Source organism: Pongo abelii, chromosome 2 (assembly GCF_028885655.2).
Source record: "Pongo abelii isolate AG06213 chromosome 2, NHGRI_mPonAbe1-v2.0_pri, whole genome shotgun sequence".
In the NCBI taxonomy this organism is placed as follows: domain Eukaryota; kingdom Metazoa; phylum Chordata; class Mammalia; order Primates; family Hominidae; genus Pongo; species Pongo abelii.
This window is the reverse complement of record NC_085928.1, coordinates 115,911,883-115,931,176: the sequence shown is the minus strand read 5'-3', so window position 1 is coordinate 115,931,176 and position 19,294 is coordinate 115,911,883. Positions and strand designations below refer to the sequence as shown.

General features: G+C 46.2%; 1 protein-coding gene across 1 annotated transcript in view; it reads right to left on the bottom strand.

Annotated features, from left to right (window-relative positions):
• The window catches only part of SCN5A (sodium voltage-gated channel alpha subunit 5), a 103,118-nt gene that overhangs the window by 35,418 nt on the left and 48,406 nt on the right, over positions 1-19,294 (bottom strand). Inside the window, exons 13-16 of the mRNA XM_054552283.2 lie at positions 16,676-16,808; positions 15,487-15,725; positions 5,150-5,323; positions 3,443-3,793 (exon numbers count right to left, since the gene is read on the bottom strand). Coding sequence (XP_054408258.2) covers positions 3,443-3,793; positions 5,150-5,323; positions 15,487-15,725; positions 16,676-16,808 — 897 coding nt within the window. The remainder of the gene's footprint in view (positions 1-3,442; positions 3,794-5,149; positions 5,324-15,486; positions 15,726-16,675; positions 16,809-19,294) is intronic.

The following is a 19,294-nucleotide window of genomic DNA, read 5'->3' as shown; positions in this document are numbered from 1 at the left end:
ATCAGGGCTTAGGGACTTGAGACTTCTTAAGGGGGTTTGCATAACCCTCTGCCTTTGGATAGTTCTGGAGAATTGCTTGTTGTTAAGCCCTCCTACAAAAGTGTGAAGCTTTAGCTTTTGTTTAAAAAGAAGGCCTTTGCTGTGTGACAAGCAGCTGGGCTTGTGACCATTTCCCAGTCTCATGGAGGGTCAGTTAAGATGGCGGTGGGCTGATTCCCACATGCATGGGTCAGACTGGCCCATGGCTCACCAGGCCGCCAGGCCACCATGGGCTTGGTGTCTCCTCCCTCCCAGCGCCTTTATGGCAGGGTGGAGTGTGAGGGGGGGTGCACAGTTCTTTTTGGAAATCCACTCGAGACTCTGTTCTGGTTCCTCAAGAGCCTCTAAAACACACCTCTACCAGGGACCCCATACCTATCAGCAAGCTGGGAATGAGAATTCTGATAAAAGCGGCCTCAGAAACATGCCTTTGGCTTAAAAGTAATACATATTCATGTGGACAGTACAGAAGGTGAAGAGGTAGGCTCTCCCATACTATATCTACAGAGAGATGATCACTTTTGACACTTGGTAGCTTTCTTTGTCATCACTAGGGGGTAGGGCATGTGATACCATTTTGAGCTGCTATCTACACCAACCTCGGGCCTGGCCCCTGGCCTTTGTCCACAAGGACCCAGGCATGGCCACCTCCATTCCCAGGAAGGATGGCAACTGGATCCTTCCCCCACAGCCTCACTCACACCAGGCCCTGCATCCCCCAACCTCCAGGAGTTCTGGGCCTAGGCTGGGAGTAGGGTGGGGGGTGTGGGTACCTGGGCAGCCATGCCCACCCACACAGGAGTCTAGGGCCCTCCCTGTCGCTGGCTTCAGAAGTTCAGCTTCTTCCAGTGCTTTCCCCATCAATCGTGCTGCTGCTGCTCCCAGCCCTGCCTGATCATCACTTCCCATTTCAATGGCAATCTTGCTTCCTCCCACGCCCGGCAGCGGCCCAATTCCTTAGGTGGCCGGGGAGGGCGCTGCGTGGGCTGGCATTAGCTCCCTCCTCCAGCAGCCTCTAATTTTCTCATCCCCAGGCAGATCTGCTGGGAAATTGCAGGGCTCCGTGTGTGAGGGGTGGCTCAGCCTGGCCCTGGGCTGAGTGCTTGGCAATTCTCATTCTCCCCAGAATAGACAGTCTGGCAGGCCCTGGGGTTGGGATGGGCTGAGCAACCCTCCACCCCAAGGGATAGCTAGTTTGGGGGGACATAAGGGGGAGTTGGGGGCCAGCCAAAGAGCAGGGTTCTAGTGGCACTGTGCACTGATGCCCTGGCTCCTCTCTCTCTGGGCTCTGCACTCCTCTGGCCTCTGGGTTCATGGGCTGGTGGCGGACTGCTTCCAAATTGGCCTGTCCTGTCCTGGCCTGGATAAGGCACATGGGAGAAGAGAGCAGACAGGTTTGGGGAAAGGCTCTGGAATCTATAGCCCATAGTACTTGCCCCACAGCAGCCTGAAAAAGTGAATGTAAAACCTCTCTGTGAACTGATGTGACTGCACTGCCCATGACAGAGACATACAGATACAGGTGGGAGCCAGACAATGCAGGCATGCTTCTTGAGCATGTGTGGGCCAACAGTGTACCCAGCAAGGTGGCTTCATGTCCACAGTGGACATGGATTGCTGCCTGAACCACTGACTGACCCCAACCTTGCCTCTTCCTAAGGCGCCTTCTCTGGTATTTAAGTTTTGGCTTTTCTCAGTTCCAGAATTCTCCACATTGTAAAGACACAAGACAAGATGCACCTGCCCAAGGACAGACAGGTACCCACAGGAGCAAAGGTGTGGGCCCCTCATGATGGGACAGCAGAGACTCCTACCACGCTACTCAGGGTGACATATAAAGCTCCTATGGGCCCCACCTTAACCTGGACCACCACCTGTCTGCACCTGTGCTTTGCTCATCCTGCTCCTTCCCTCTTCAGCATTGCCTGTTTATCAGGTCAGCTCCAAAATCTTTCCAGGAAGATTTCCTTGATTTTCCTAGCTGAATGGGAAGAGTACCATGGTCTCCTCCTTAATGGTTCTGATCACTCTGACTAGTCTGAGAGTTATTTCAGGCCTGTTTGAACTCTCCACCTCCCCAATAATCTCTTAAGCTTGTGAGTGATGTCAGGGCTGGCGTTAGACCTCATTTGCCTCTGTATGCCCAACAGCATGTGGCACAATGTTTTCCATGCAACAAGGGCTTAGAAAATGTTTAAGATAAATTGAAAAACCATGTGATAATTCATTGATAGTGTATGACAGTAAAATAATGGGTAGATGAACAGATAAGTAAATGAATGAAAACAAAATGAGTAAATAATGAATAAATAGGTAAGTAAGTGGGTAAATGAATTAATGAGCAAAATGCAGTGAAGAGGCCAGGCACAGTGGCTCACACCTGTAATCCCAGCACTTTGGGAGGCAGAGGTGGGTGGATCACCTGACGTCGGGAGTTTGAGACCAGACCGGCCAACATGGTGAAACCCTGTCTCTACTAAAAATACAAAAAATTAGTCAGGCATGGTGCATGCCTGTGATCCTAGCTACTCGGGAGGCTGAGGCAGGAGAATCACTTGAACCTGTGAGGCAGAGGTTGCAGTGAGTCGAGATGGCACCATTGCACTCTAGCCTGGGCGACAAGAGTGAAACTCAGTCTCAAAAAAAAAAAAAAATGCGGTGAAGAGTGAGTGAATGGATGGATGGGTCAATGAGTGAGTAAGCAGACAGCTGGATAGATAGATGAGTAGATAGATGGAATTGGTGAATGAGTGAATGGTGAGTTGATAGATAGGAGGTGGATGAATGAGTAGAGGAGTGAATAGTTAGGTGAGTGGACAGATGGGTGATGGATGAAGGGAGGGATGGATGGTTGTGTAAGTGAATGGGTGGGTACATAGATGAATGGGCATATGGATGCATAAGTGTGTGAATAGGGGTTGATGAATAGGTGACTGATAAGCAGACTAATGAAAGGATGAGTGAATGAGTAAAAGGGGGTTGATGGATGAATGACAAGGTGAATGAGTGGATAAATGGATGGGTGGCTTGGTAACTGGAGAAGGATCTACTGATCCTTCTGATTGCTGGAGTGGTGAACAGATGGTTGGGTGTGTTGATTGGTGGGTGGGTGATTGATAAGTGGATGATCAATAGATAGATGGCTGTATGAGCATATATGTGCAAGATAAATGGGTACATTGAATAGATGGTTTGTTGATAAGTACATAGATGGATGGGTAAGTGAGTGCATGGGGGGGGTGGAGGAAATAAATGAGTGAGTAGTTAGATGGAAATGTGGGTAAATGAATGGACAGATGGATGGATGGGTAGATGGATTGATAGAAGGGTAAGTAAATGGATAATTGGATGGGTAGATGAGTGGATGGTGTGTGTGTGTGTGTGAGGCCCTTGGCCAACTTACCACAAGGTTGCCAATGACCATAACAAGCAAGAAGACCAGCAGGCATAATGACTGCCCAGACACCTCCATGCAGTCCCACATGGTCTCGATCCACTCTCCACAGAGGATGCGGAAGATGATGAGGAAGGCATGAAAGAAGTCCATCATGTGCCAGCGAGGCAGCAGGCCTGAGTCGCTGTCCCTCAGCTCTGAGTAGTTCTTGCCAAAGAGCTGCATGCCCACCACAGCAAAGATGAACACGATGATGGCTAGCACCAGTGTCAGGTTCCCCAGTGCCCCCACTGAGTTCCCGATGATCTTGATGAGTGTGTTCAGGGTGGGCCACGATTTGGCCAGCTTGAAGACCCGCAGCTGGGGAAGGAGGAAGAGGAGAGGACCTTGTGAGGGGCTCTGGCTCCTGCTGCCCATGGGCACCCTCACTCTCTCTAGCTCCTACCTGAAAGCCCAGGGAGCCCTTGGAGGGCACTGACACCTATTTTCCCCCCTATTTCTCCCAGAGAACCCACTACTGTTTCTCTCCATAGCCTGAGGGCAGCTTCACTGGGCACTGCTCCGGGAGTCAGGTCAACAGCTCCAGCCTCACCTCCCCAACTCAGCCCTTCTCTTTGTCCCCACACCAGCCTCCTCTCTGACTTGGCCTCACTTTCAGGAACTGCCCACTAGATTCTCCCAACAGGGAGTGTCCTTGCTCTTTCACACCTGTCCTTATCAGGTATCCTTTGGGACAGCTCAAACCATCTCTGACTCATCACCTCTGCCTCTCAGTCATCACAGAGAAAGGGGGGAAGGTGCTTAACACTTACTGAATGTCTATGTGCCAGGCCTTGTGCTTAGAATGGATGAACTCAATCAGAACTCCCAATAACCACATGAGGTTGGCACCGGTATTACCTCATTTGACAAAAGAAGCTGCCAACCCTCACAGGTGGAGTAACTTGTCTAAGTCCCTTGGTTCATAGCAGTTGAGTCAGGATTAGAACCCACAGCCTTGGCTTTCCCTCCTGCCCCCACCGTCCTGCCTTCCTACACACTCCCCCCACTCCACTCCCATCCACTGTATGTGCAGCAACCCACGGTGCTCAGGACCTCCTCCAGGAAGCCTTCCCTGACTATACCTCCCACCCCATGTCTGGACCTCTCAAGCATTTCAAGCTCCAAGTGTGGTCCACAGACCAGCAGCTTTGACATCACCTCAGACCGACTGAATCAGCATCTGCATTTTAACAGGATCCCCAGGTGATTTGTGTGTGCATTAATATTTTAAAGATGCTGATTCAGAAACCAGCAGGCAGAACCTCGGATGAGCAGTTAGCAGCCCAGCTCCCTCTGCTATCTGCCATGTGGCTGTGGGAAATTCGTCTCATCTCTCTGAGTCTCCTCATCTGTGAAATGGAAATGTAGTAATACCAGCCCCACTCCTGGATCCTGTGAGGGCTAAAGGGGTCACTGTGGACCACAAAGGGCTTTGCAAATCATCAGGATGGCCACCACAATTGCTCCTCTGGACGAATGTCTCCTGCCTTGCCTGCCTCTGTACCCCCCACACCACCAGCACTGGGCCAGGCATCCAGGGGTACCTAGCAAATGGCTGCTGGGTGAAGGCATGACAGATCAAAGTAGGGATGACCAAGTGATGACCTCAGATTGGGTTGTGCCGAGCCCTCCACCACCCCCACCATCCCCCATGCAGTGGGTCCAGCCAGGTACCAGGCGGAAGGAGCGCAGCACCGACAAGTTGCTCATGCGGGACAGGCCCAGCTCCATGAGGCTAAGGATGACGATGATGCTGTCGAAGATGTTCCAGCCCTGTTGGAAGTAGTAGTAGGGGTCGAGGGCAATGATCTTGAAGGTCATCTCTGCTGTGAAGATCCCTGTGAAGACCTGAGGAGGGAGCAGGAATTGTTTGGGATGGAAAGACCCCCTGGCCAGCAGGGGCACCTGACTCCTGACTCTTGCTGTGGCAGGGGCTCCCTCCAGGGCTGCCAGCTCTGACTGCGCCCAGGCTCCCAGTAGGGGTTTGCTGGGCCATGGCCCAGCCCCTTGGGGACAGCTCTCTTCTCCAGCCTGCTCTCCCAGCCCTTGCAGCTGCTCACCAAGCATACCAGGCACACCAGCTTGGCCTTTGGGAATGGCCTGGGCCCTTCGCAGTCTCCACAGAGACTCATAGCTCTAGGGGACACCTGCGATGGACAGTGACATGAACTAGCACAAGACTTCTGATCCGTGTGTCCACAGGAAGGGCTTTCACCCATCACATGCCAAATCTACGCATCAACACGATGCTCATGGCTCCCCTGACCCAGGGCCTCTGTCCTTGCTGTTCCTGCTCCTCAGGAGGCCCTTCCTCCTCATCTACCTGCTGGACTCTGCCCACTGTGATAATCAGCAGCCACTGCTTCCCGAGGGCTACGTGCCAAGTGCTGGTCACAACACTTTGCACATGTTTCTTTTGATTCATCCAACAACCCCATGAGGAAGTATCATTGCCTGCAGTTTATAGGTAAGGAAACTGAGGCACTGAGAGGTTAAGTAACTTGTCTAGGGTCATGTAGCTATTAAGTTTGAGAATGAGGAGAGGAACCTAGTGCTGCTCTTCAGAATTTAGGGAAACTTCCTCTCTCTTCTGGAAACATTCCTGAGTGGGCAGAGGCTGAGCTCTGCCCAGTTCATTGACTTATGAGTCCCAAGCTGCCCAGCCTTGGCTGGCAGAACCCTGTGGTCAAGGATCCCTTGGTGCAGTGGACCAGAGAGCCGTGCCAGCTGCCCTGCAGTGTGCCAATTGATGGGAGCCTGGTTCCCAGAGGAGAGAATGTTCTGTGACGGTGTGGATGGCAGGAAGTCAGGGTCCTGTACGCAGGGCCTCTTGAACATGCTGAGGAGTTGGGGGGCTGTCCTGAGGGCAGTGAGGAGGCACTCAGGGTCTTTTGGAGGACAGGGCTAAAGCCAGAGGGCCAGAGTACCCCTGAGAACAGTGTCAGGCCTGCAGCAGTTGTGAGGAGGTGGGGGTCAAAGATGGGCATGGCTGAGGCACCTCACTGGGGTTGGCAATCAGGTGGGGAGGTCACTCTGGTCTGAGCACCCGCCCTGACAGGGCTCTGTGCTAGAAGGAGAGGCATTTGCTTGTCACCCCATTGCCATCTTCTCACCATCAGCTCAGAAGAGGCCCTGTGGAGGTGGGCTGGAAGGCAGCGGGATGCTGTTGGCTCAGAGAGAGGCACCGGGAGGGCAGGTGGGTGGGCTCCTCAGCACTGCCACACAGGGCACCACTCACCAGCCCAGCCCTCCTGACTTCAGGGGTGCCTTTAGTGCTTGTGCCCAGAGGGAACTGCTCCTCCATCAGCCAGGTCTTGGGAAAGGGAGGGACCCTGAAATCCTCCAGCCTCAGTTTGCATTCCTCACACATGGAGAGACAGCCTTGAGACCTGCTTCTCTCCCCAGCACCCAAACCTGCTTTCATAACTTTTCCAACCCCCAGCCCCATTGCCTGTTGCACTCCTGTTCCAGCCACGCCTGTTCCTTGCTGTTCCCTCCTTAGGGCCTTTGCACTTGCTGCTCCCTTTCCCTGGGTCATGCCTTTCCCCAGCTGCATAACTCACTCCCTTCAGAGCCACCTGATCCATGGGCGTTCTGGTAACTTTAAATGTGCCTCCCTCCCACCACGTTCCTTATCCCCCATCCTTGCTTCGTTTTCCTCTGCTTCACACCACCATCTAACAGCTATTTGTTTATCGAGCCTCTTCTGTTTAGAAGATAAGCTGTGTGATGGCAGGGACATTTCCCTACTGTACCTGGAATGGTGCCCAGCCCACAGGTGGTCCTCTAGTATCTGTTGAATAGATGTACAAATGTTTGAGCCTTGGCCTTCCGTGCGCCATGTCCTGCCTGTTCCGTGCTGCTCTGCTTGACTTCCAGGAACCTTCCCTACCCAGCCTCAGACACACACAGCTGTGCTTAGAGCCTTCACTCAGCAGCACAGCCTGCAAAGCTTTGCTGAGAGCTCCTACAGGTGGGGCCCGGGTAGCGCCTCCCTTGGACCCCCACTTTTGGTCTTCCCCAGCACTGCTGGGGCGCACCAGGGTGGGTCCGACACCCATGAGTGCCGACACTCATTTCTAGGGAATGGAGCTCAGGAAAAGCCCTGCACCTCACTTTGTGCAGGCTCCCAGCTGTTTTGGTGGTGAGATGGCAGTTATCAGGTGGAGCTAGGACTCAGGAAAAAAGAGACAGGAGAGGCTCTTGGGGAATGCCCTTCGGGGAAATGATAAAAGAATTTTCAGGGATCAACAGCATCACCTGGAAGCTCTTTGGAAATGCAGAATCTTGCAAGGCCCCAGACCTGCTGAATTAGAATCTACATTTTGACCAGATTCCTGGGATTCGAAGTTCAAGTGCTGTTTTTGACCATGAGCTCTCAAACTTGGTGCACTCTGTAATCACCTAGGGAGCTTTAAAAATATGGATGCTTGGGTTGCATCCAAGAGATTCTAGTTACATTGGACTGGAGTGGAGCCCAGGTATGTGGATTAAAAAAAAACCAAAAAACAAAAAAACAACTTCCCAGGTGATTCTAATGTGCAGCTAAGCGTGAGAAGTACATACATTTTGGTAACAGACCTCTTCCTTCCACAGGCTTATACCAGGCTTTCTAAGGCCATGTGATCAAAGCTTGATGGTTTAAGATATGCAGAGAATGGTGTCCAGGCCGGGGTTCCAGAGCAGGGGCTGCCTCTGTGTGATCTTGGGCCAGTTTCTTCAACTCTCTGAGCCTTGAGTGTCCTCATATATAAAATGGGGATAATAATAACTCCATAGGAGGTTTCTAGGAGTTACAGCTAATGGCTGTAAAGTGGATACTCCGTATGAGAGGGCGATTATTGTTACTTTCAGCAGGATTTATTATGATTGCTGAGAGTGGCCAAGAGCTCCAGACCCAGGCAGGGGCTGCCTTCAGATATAAACAACTCTGCATGTTTTATAGGCTCACTGAGATCTGGCAGATGGAGGCTCTGAGCATGGTGACCCACTTCCCCTAACTCCTGGCAGGAGGTTCTCTGAGCAATGAGTGCAAATGGCCGCTTTCCAGGAATTGGGGGAACTTATGGGGAACCCCAAATTCTCTTTGACCTTGGCATATGATTTTAATGGGACCACACTCCATGCAGGTATAAACCTGTATTTAAAACATAATACCTTGTGAACATCCTTCCATGCCAATTAAACACAATCTACAGCATCATTTTCTTTTTCTTTTTCTTTTTTTTTTTTTTTTTACATTTGTGGCACATTCCACTGTACAGATGTGCTATAACTGGTTTAGCCATTTCCCTGTGATAGTCATTCCTTTTTCCCTATTAAAAACATTGCCACAATAAATATCCTTTTACGTGCTTGTTTTAAAACAACTTGTCTAATTTCTGGAGATGAAATTGTGTAGTCAATGAACGTTTTTAGAGGTTCTGACACATGGTGCTAAATGATCCTCGGAGAAAGGCTTTAACCAATTCCACGAGCTGCATGTGAGTAACTGCTTCCCTTTAACTATGCGAATACTGGGTATTCCATTCCTATGACCTTTTCTCATCCAACAGGACACTCTTGTTTTATTGGACATTTCTTTTTATGTTGTACTTCTTATTTGGTGAAATTTCCTGTTCAAATCCTTTGCTCTTAATTGTTCTATTAAGGTGTTTGCTTTTTTGTATGGTTTATAAACATACTTTATATATTAAGGAGATTACCCTTTTGTCTATTAGTACTATTGTCACAATTTTCCTGATTTGTCATTTACCTTTATTGTATTTGTTTACATTTTAAAATATTTCAGGATATATACTTTAAGTATAGGATAATAAAATGATTACCTGTGCACCCACCACCAAACTCTAATGAATATTAACATTTTGCCATATTTGTTTCAAATCGTGTTTTCTTTTTCCTTACAAAAAAAAATATTAGCGAATACTTAAATAGCATTTGATGTATACCAGGCACTGTTCTAGTGTTTTACATATATTAAATCATTTAACCCTCACAGTAACCCTAAGTGATATGTAATGTTTATTATCCCCATTTTACAGATAGGGAAACTGAGATACAAAGGAGTTAAACCAGTAATTCAAATGATGGCTTCCACTATGAATTCTTACCCATCATGTGCCATCACAGATAAACCAGGAGCCACCCATAGTACTATATTCATTCCAAGGTAATCACTATCACAAATTTGATGTTTATCATTTCTACACATTTTTACATTTTTAATGTATATAACAACAACACATAGTATTTCTGTATTCTTTTAACTTTATGTAAATAGGCTATGCTTTATATATTCTCTTTTATTCTTAACATCATGTTTTTTATTCTTTGTTCCTTTTATTCTTAACATCATGTTTGAGATTTATTGACACATGTATATGTATTCATTCTAATCATGTACAGTATTTCATTGTATGAATACACCACAATTTTTTTATCCACTTTATAAAATTAATGGACATTTATGTTGATTCCAGTTCCCCTATGACTAAAAGTACTGTAAAGAACTTTCTTATACACGTTTCCTTGTACAGATGTGTGAGACTTTCTTAAGAAGACATATATATATATGGAATTGTTGAGTTGTAGGGTACACAGTTTATATCTGTGATTTACCAAATATTGTTCAATTGCTCCCCAAAATGGTTGTACCAAATCCACACTCTTACAAGCTGTGAGTTCCCACTGTTCCACAACCCTGTCAACACACAGAAGTCTAGTTTTTATTCTGTTATGGTAAAAAATAGTATTTCAATGTTGCTTTAATTTCCATTACTCTGTTTCTCTTCATTTGTTTATAACCATCTGAATTACCTCTTGTGATTTGCTTGTCATTTCCTTTGTCCATTGTTGTGGTTGTGTTTTTATCATTTTATCACTATCCCTCTTTTCCTATTGAAGTGTAAATCTTCAATATTGCCTGGATTCCATGTATTTCTAGTTAAATACTTATCATAATATCAATTTCCAGTTTGTGGTAGTGAGTTCAGTTAGTTTGTAACATCCCTTGTTGTACAGAGATTATAAATTTTAACAATTTATAATTTAGCAATCTTTTCTTTCATGATATAAGCTTTTTGGATTGTTGAAGACCTTCCCAACCCGAAGATCTTAAAGCTTTTTTGCTTGTTTTTATTCTAAAAACTTTAAAGTTTTGCTTTATCACATTTAGGTGTTAAGTCTAATTCCCCTGCATCTAATTTATGAATATGATGTGAGGTAGGGATCTAAATTGATTTTCTTCCATGCAGATAACCATTCTCCCAGCATCATTTATTAAACAGTCCCATCCTTTTCCTACTGATTATTTTATTTTATTTTATTTTATCTTTTGAGACAGGGTCTCACTCTATCACCCAGCCTGGAGTATAGTGGTGTGATCTCGGCTCACTGCAACCTCCACCTCCCAGGCTCAAGCAATTCTCCTGCTTCAGCCTCCTGAGTAGCTGGGACTACAGGTGCATGCCACCACATCCAGCTAATTTTTGTATTTTTAGTAGAGACAGGCTTTCACCATGTCAGCCAGGCTGGTCTTGAATTTCTGACCTCAGGTGATCTGCCCACCTCGGCTGGCCTCCCAAAGTGCTGAGATTACAGACATGAGCCACCGCGTCCAGCCTTCTCCTACTGATTTATAATGCCATCTCTATTATTTATCAAGTCACCAAATATGGATTGTTCTATTTCTGTGGTCTCAATTCTGTAGCAAAATCAGTTTTTCTACCCCTGCACCAATACTATAATATTTTTAGCTTTATAAGATATCTTAAGATACTATGGTAAATTCTCTACCTTAGTCCTTAATTTATCTTGATCTGCTTTACTTTTCCATATGAGTCTTAGGATTATCTTGTCAAGTTCCATTAAAAAAAAGTATTGAGATTTTGACTGGAATTACATTGAACTTATAGGTTAATTTGGGAAGAATTTGTATCTCTACAATATTCATACTTTCATTAATGAAAATGGTACATCGCTCCACTTTTATGTCTTCTTTTATGTTTTTCAGCAGTTTCATAATTTTTTCATATAAAATTTGCATATCTTTTGTTCTATTTATTGCTAAATTTCTCATAGTTTTTATTGTGATCATAAGTGGAAACTTTAAAAATTTATTTTCTCCAATTGATTGCTGATGGTGACTAGGAACACTATTTGGAATACTGAGGCTGTACCCCCTAATATTGTTGAACTCTCGTATTAGTTCTAACAGCCTCTCTGTAGATTTTTTAAAATGATCTAAATAGACAACAACATAATCTGGAAAATAATGTCAGATATGTTTTTCTTCCTTCTTTCTTCTATGTCTCCTCTTCATCTCTCTATATTACGTTCTGGGCAACTTTATTAGATCTAAATTTACAATCATTTAATTATCTTCCCAACTGTATTAATATGCTATTTGATGCGTACATTGAAATTTTAATCTCAATGTCTATATTTTTCATTTCTGGAGATTTTATTTGGTTCTTTTTCAAAGTTGTATTATTTTCTTATGTTTTTAATCTCTTATTTTATGTCTTTAGTTATTATGAACTTTTTTTTTTTTTTTGAGCAGAGTCTGGTCCTGTCACCCAGGCTGGAGTTCAGTGATACGATCTTGGCTCACTGCAGTCTCGGTCCCGCTGGGGATCCAAGTGATCCTGCCACCTCAGCCTCCCAAGTAGCTAGGACCACAGGTGCACACCACCACACCCGGCTATTTTTGTGTATTTTTAGTAGAGACAGGGTCTTGCCATGTTGTCCGGGCTGGTCTCAAATTCCTGAGCTCAAGCAATCTGCCTGCCTTAGCCTCCCAAAGTGCTGGAATTACAGGTGTGAGATACCACGCCTGGCCAATTATGAACATTTTTATCATCTCTATCAAGCAATTCTACTATGTGACATTTTTAAGGGGATAGCCTGATTGTGCCTGCGTGTGTGTATGTCTGCGTGTGTGTATGTCTGCTGACTCTTCCGTATGGTGGAATATTTCCTTCTGTGTTTTATAATTTGGGAAATCCAGCTTGACCTGGGCTAAAGGTGTGTCCTTCCAGAGAAGTTTTGTTCCCTTTTAGGGGCCCCAAGACATCATTCTAGGATCACTTTCTATGTTAATTTTTTAGATGTAGGTTCCAGAACTACTCAGGTGTAAATCTGAACCCCAAATCTGTATAAGGCCAAATCCATAGTCACAAGCCTTTCAGGGGTTACTTTTTTCCTTTCCAACCCTGGCTAAGACAGGGATTCTTTATCATTTCCCAGGGCCTGTGTGTAGGTTTTTTCTGGTTCACCATTTTTCTGAATGTATGGTCATATTCTTATGGGGCTACTCAGTTTCGACCCCTACTCACACTGTCCCAAGGTTGGATGTCTTGTCTCTACATGCTCATTAAAATCCAAGCCTCCAGATTATGCAAATCAACACCTCCCCACTCCACCCAGGGCAACTACAGAGCCATTTCACATGTTTACTGCTATGGTTTCTAAGCTTCTTTTTGTTTTTGGCACTTGGGGTTTCTGTTAAAGTAGCCCCCTCTTATCTATGGGGAATACATTCCCACAAGGCTCCTAGTGAGTGCCTGAAACCATGGATATTACTGAACCCTATATATACTATGCCTTTTCCTAAATCTACATACCTCTGATAAAGTTTGATTTATAAATTGGGCACAATAAGAGATTAACAACTTCTCTTTGTCATATATTTGGCTTCTCTTTGGCACATCCGTATTGCCAGCAACATTACTATTCTGCTTTGGGGAATAATGATTAAGTAAAATAAGGGTTACTTGAACACAAACACTGTGATACCACAACAGTCTATCTGATAACAGAGATAGCTAGTAAGTGACTAATGGGTAGGTTGCGTATAGAGCATGGATACGCTGAACAAAGGGACAATTCATGTCCCCAAGCAGAATAGAGCAGGACAGTGTGAGATTTCATCATAATACTCAAAACGGTGTGCCATTTAAAACTAATGAATTGTTTATTTCTGGAATTTTCTATTTAATATTTTCACATCGTGGGTGACCACGGGTAACTGAAACCATGGAAAGCAAAATTGTGGATAAGAGGAACTACTGTACTTTCTCATGCACTTAGCTATGTAATTCAAAGGGTGTTTCCTATATTTTAAATTGTTTATTAATAGAAGACTTTTCAGATTTTCTTGTCCATAATGTTGCTGGAAACAGAAGTTTCATTTGCCTTTTACCTTTATTTGTGTGATGGGCTAAAAAGTTAGTTAAATCTATCAGTCTTCTCCTTTATGGAATTTGTCTTCAGAGACATGCTTAGAAAGGCTTTTCCCATGCTGATTATTTACTCATGCTTATTTTTATGGTTTTGTTTCTTAACACTTAATATTTAAACTACCTAGAATATATTAAATGCAATAAAATCAAAACCTTACATATTAGTAATAAAGCTATTCAAACAGAACAAAATATAGCTATAACACAACTACGTTGCCTGTTATCAATATTTTAATGACAAGTTTAATACAATGCAGTTCAGCCACAACTTGCTGCCCCAGTGAAGCCACCAGTGCTGTTCATCACACCTAACTTGCTGCTCAGTCCAACCCAATGGTCACAACCTGATAAAACACACTCAACTGAAACCCTGCATAACTACCATCTGAAGACCACCCCACATTTCCAACAGTGCCATGAGACTTCTACCCACTGAGATGTAGCTTTGCCTTCTGTTTGCACATAGAAGGAAAGAAAAGTAAAATTACAGCAAGTGGACTCAAATCGGTGAAAAAATCTGAATAGGCCCTGCAGAGAACTACCTAGAGTCCTGGGTTTGGAAAGTAAGAAGAAAAGAACATCCTCATACCCCACAGTGTGAGAGACCTACCTGCCTATGGGGGTCACTTGAATAGCTGGGCCTTAGACAGGCTGGGTCTGCAGTAAGAGCAAGCTTAGATCAAATGGGGCCAGAAGTCCCCCTACCACCCCCACACCAACCTCGAAGATGATCTCAGAAGCTCCTTTTTGAGGCCAGTGGGCTCATGGCAACTCTGCCCTGGGATCCTCTAAAGACGGGCTGACTCTGTTTACCTGGACTGATCCAATATGGCCCTGTCCTGGGAGTTGAGAGATGCCCAACTCTGCCCCTGCCATGTCATCCCTCCTGTCTCTGGGCCCCAGTTTCCGTATCTGTATAATAAAGAGGCAGGACTTGATTTGGTATAAAGAAAAAAAAAAATTGGAATTAGAATCCAGACATTCTGACTTCCAGGAGCAGTCTAACAACAACAACAATAGCAGAGCTATCATTTGTTTTGAGTGCTTACTGTTTATCAATCTATGAGCCAAGCATATTATACACATTATCTTATTCAGTCCTCATTACCTTCCTATGAGGTTGATATTGTCATACTAATTTCACATTTATTGAATTCAACAAATATTTATTGGGCCAATTACTGAGTAAATTGCTTGAGATCAGCTAGTTAGTAAGAGCTGAGTCAGAATTCAAATCTGGCTCTGCCTGATTTACTTACTACACCCAGCTATCCATCCATCCATCCATCCATCCATCCATCCATCCATCCATCCATCCATCCATCCGTCCATCCCTCCATCCTTCCCTCCTTCTATCCAACCATCCATCTACAATTTCCCCCATCCAACAACACTGATGCAAGCTCTGTTCATAAGAGAACTACCTCCTTCTGCACGCACTCTCCTCCACCTACAAATTACAAAATCTCAAGTCTCCACACATTTCAGGTTTACCCCCAGCTCACTTTTGTTTTTTAGACTCTGGGCATCTGCATAAACTTCTTTTCACTCCACCCTCCCACTCCAAATCTACATTTCTCAGCTCCTTAGAAGCCGACCCTGAGATTCCCTCCCTCCTCCAAGACGTCCTCTATGATGATTCCCACCCTCAAAAGATCCTTCTGTGTGCAGGATCCCTTCTTCCTTACCCACGAAGGCTGTGCCAGCTGCCCGAGGTCCCCTCCTGCCAGGATGCCCATTTGAGAACCAGCTGCAGGCAGCCCTTACCAGGTTTCCGACCTGCAGCATCTCCTCGAATTCACTTGTCATGTTGTAGTGCTCCAGCGCCATGAAGAGTGTGTTGAGCACGATGCACATAGTGATGGTGAGGTCAGTAAACGGGTCCATGACCACCAACTTCACTCCCTGCTTGATGGACATCCACAGCGGGCAGCACTCCCAGATCAGGTAGCGCTGGGCAAGGCGGTTCCAGCATGGAGGACACTTGCGGCGAGACTCCTCTAACTCTGAGGGGACAGCCAATGAGTTAGTTTGATTCTGTTGACTGAGTCATATGTATCTGGAATACCTTCCAGGAAAGATTTATGACTTGCTCTGGGAGATGACAGGGCTGCTAGGTGACAGCAGGACAGTGGGAGCAGGGAAGGCCGAGGGAATGGGTGGCCTGCATCCTGGCTCCTTAGTCTGGAAATATGAGAGAAGAGGGCCATAGGGACAGGAAACAAAGATGGAGGTGGGGAAAATGGGGACAGGAGAGATTATCAGGACAAACGTACAACTGCTTAAGACAACAGTCCCACATAGACCTGGGGACACTCAGGGGAGGACAGGCTGAAAATGATGAGACAGTAATGGGGACATGCAAGTTCGGACACAAGGACACCTGGGACAGAATGGGCAGGGACAGATGTGGATATCTGGGATGTGTCAGGACAAATGGGAGAGGGGATGCCAAGGACAGGCTGGAAAAGATGAGAATACATCCGAGATAGGAGGGAACAAGATCAGGATGGGGGGTGCCCAATTCAGACTGGAAGGGATGTGGAGTTGCCTAGGGCAGGAATGGCTGGGAAAGATGTGGGATGCCTGGAATAGTCTGAAGTAGATATGGGAATAGCTAGAACAGGCATGGGTGTGCTCAGGACAGGATGGTCCTAGACAGACATGGTTATGGTTGGGAGATGATGGAATGAGACTGACAAGCATCTGGGACAGGCCAGATGTGGGAGTATCTGGGAGAAACACAGGCATGGTGATACCCAGGAGAGAACAAGCTGAAACAGATGAAAAGACATGGAAGGACAGGCAAGGCTACACAGAACAGAGAAGGCTGGGACAGTGTGGGGATGTCCAAAGCAGGCCAAGACAAATGGGGGATGCCTGGGTCAGGCTGGGATAAAGGAGAGCGTGCCTACAGCAGAAGTGGGGAGTGCTTAAATGACCTGGGGTTGCTGACCTTCCAGTGCGCTGGTGAGGACACTGACTGCGCTGAGGGCCCGCTGCCGTGCTCCTGGCTCCTCGAAGCCATCTACACACGGAGCCTGGGAGGTCAGCATCTGGGGCCCGCCTGGCTCCTCCGATGGCGTGGTCTGAGTGCAATCAGGAGATTTGTGTCAGCCTGGGGAAAAGGGTCCTGCCCCCAGCTCTAGTCCTGCTGGACCTGGGGTGGCCAGTCCAGACTCAGGCTGGGGATGCCACAGGGATAGGATGAAGGTCTTGATGGGACACTGGATGCTGGGCTTCTCTGTTCCCAACTCCCTCCCAGTTAAGAACTCCCTCCAACCCTCCTCCCAATCACTGTCTCCTTCATTCTCCTTTCTTCTTCACTGCCTCCTTCATTCTCCTTTCTTCTTCACTGCCTCTCATCAGCAGTGATTCCTGAGTGTGGTCAGGAAGCTACACATATCACAGGTCCTCCCTGAGCCTGATGCTGCCATACACATTAGTACATGCAAAAATGATCTGGGAGTCTTAATTGACCACAAGCTTCCTAGCGTCAAGAGCATAAAGAAGCTGAAAAAAAAAATCTAACATGCTCTAAGATAATGCTAATAGAAGGATAAAGTACAATGCTTACACATGGCTGGTGGGGGGCTGTGTCTTTTGTGGAGGCAGTTAGGCTGGATTTACCAAGAAAATTTTAAATTGGCCCTCAAGTCCTCGTCTAGTAATCTAACTTCATAAATAATTACACATGTGCATCAAAAATACACATAAATGATGTTCATTGCAGCAGTGTTCCTAATGCCATAAGAACAAAACAACCAATCAATAGCAACCATATTCAAATCAATTATAGACACAATCCAACTCTGGGCTCTGATAGACAACAAAGAGAACGAGGCAGTTCTTTGTATGCTCCCATGCGGACATCTCCAAGACAAACAGTTTCATGAAAAAACAAGAAAAAGATCTGGAAAATGCATACCAAATAATTAAAGTGGACATATCTGGGGAATGGGATTGTGGGGGAAGGGAAAAAGAGGGAGAAGGTCCCTTTTCACTTCATGTACTTCTGCACTGTGGGGTTTGTTTTCACCATGCATGCACCATTTTTATCAGTAAAAAACCCAGGCCTGGAAATAGCCCTGGTGAAGGGAGGTGGCAGGCAGGCATTCTCTAGGCTTACCCAGAGCCTCCCACAGAACCAAGGAGGGCCAATAAAGCCTTCACTTCAGCAGGGCCCTGCATGACCACGGCCCAGGTGCTGAGCTGTTCAGCATGCAATAGCAAGACTCTGTAATCTTCGTAGGGCAGAGGGAGATGGGCCTAGATTAGCCAGGGTAGAAGAAGCGGGGCATAGGGTGGGTACCAAATAGATCTGGGCTCAAGTTAAGGACATCCCGGCCATTGGTAGGACTGCTCTGAAATGTTGCCTAGGGAGGTAGTGAGCTCCCAGTCATGGAAGTATTCAAGTGGAGGCACCTGAGAGGGCTGAGGTGGCTGGTGCAACGGTACTACCCTAGGCTCAATGCAACCATGAATTTGGCCAGCTTAACTCACAAGCAAGTTTTAAATTTTCCCAACTTCTCCCCTCCTTCTTTGCCATCTATGATAGTTTGGTTATCACTTGGCACATATGCACTCTCTTTCCCCTCCCACCGAGGGTGAATTAAACTTCCCTGCCCTGGGCATGAATGACTTGCTTTGGACAACAGAATGTTAGTGGACATGCTGTGAACAGAAACCTCAACTGGGCTAGTGCTGTTTATCTTGCTCTTGTGCTCCAGGAATTCTCCATGAAAAGAGCTTCCCCAGGTAGCTGTCACCCTTTCAGCCTGAGCCTCAGAACAAAGATGTAGAGCAGCCCTGAGCCTAACCCACAGCATGGAGCCCAGCCCAGCCAGCATGCAGTCTGGAGCAGGGCTTCCCAGCTAAGCCTAACCTACATGGGCCACGTTGTAGTCAACCTGCAGATAAGTGAGCATGAGAATAAAGGCTTGTTGCTAGAGATTGACTTCTGGGGTAGTTTGTTACACAGCATTATTATTACGATAGCTGACTAATACACCATCCTAGTCCAGGCAGTCATCATCTCTTTCCCAAAACCACTACAACAGCCTCCTAACTGGCTTCTTTTCTTCTTCTCATCCCTGTATTCTCTGCATAGTAGAAAGGGATTCCTTTAAAAAGTAAATTAGATAATGTCACTCCTCTGTTCAACAACTCCTCCCACCCTACTCCTCCCTATCTTACTCAGATAGTATATCCAAACTTATCTGTGGTCTAGAAGGCCCTGCACAGTCCAAATCCTAACTCATGAAACTCATTTTAATGTTTCACCACACCTGGCCCTGTTAGTCCCTCTCATCCCTTAGATGTGTCCTCCTCAGGGGCTTTGCACTTGCTATTCCCTCTGCCTGAATGCTATTTCTCTGCATCTTTAGGGCTGGCTCCCTAAAATCATTTGCCTGTCAATTTTAATGTTACCTTCTTGGGAAGGCCTTTCCTGAGTATTCTAATAGTCCTCATCCTCATCCCTCCCCTTAGTAGCTTTCTATCACATGACTTATTGCTACCTGAAAATATTGATCAGTTTACTGTCTTCCTAACTATTGTATAAACTCCAAGAGAC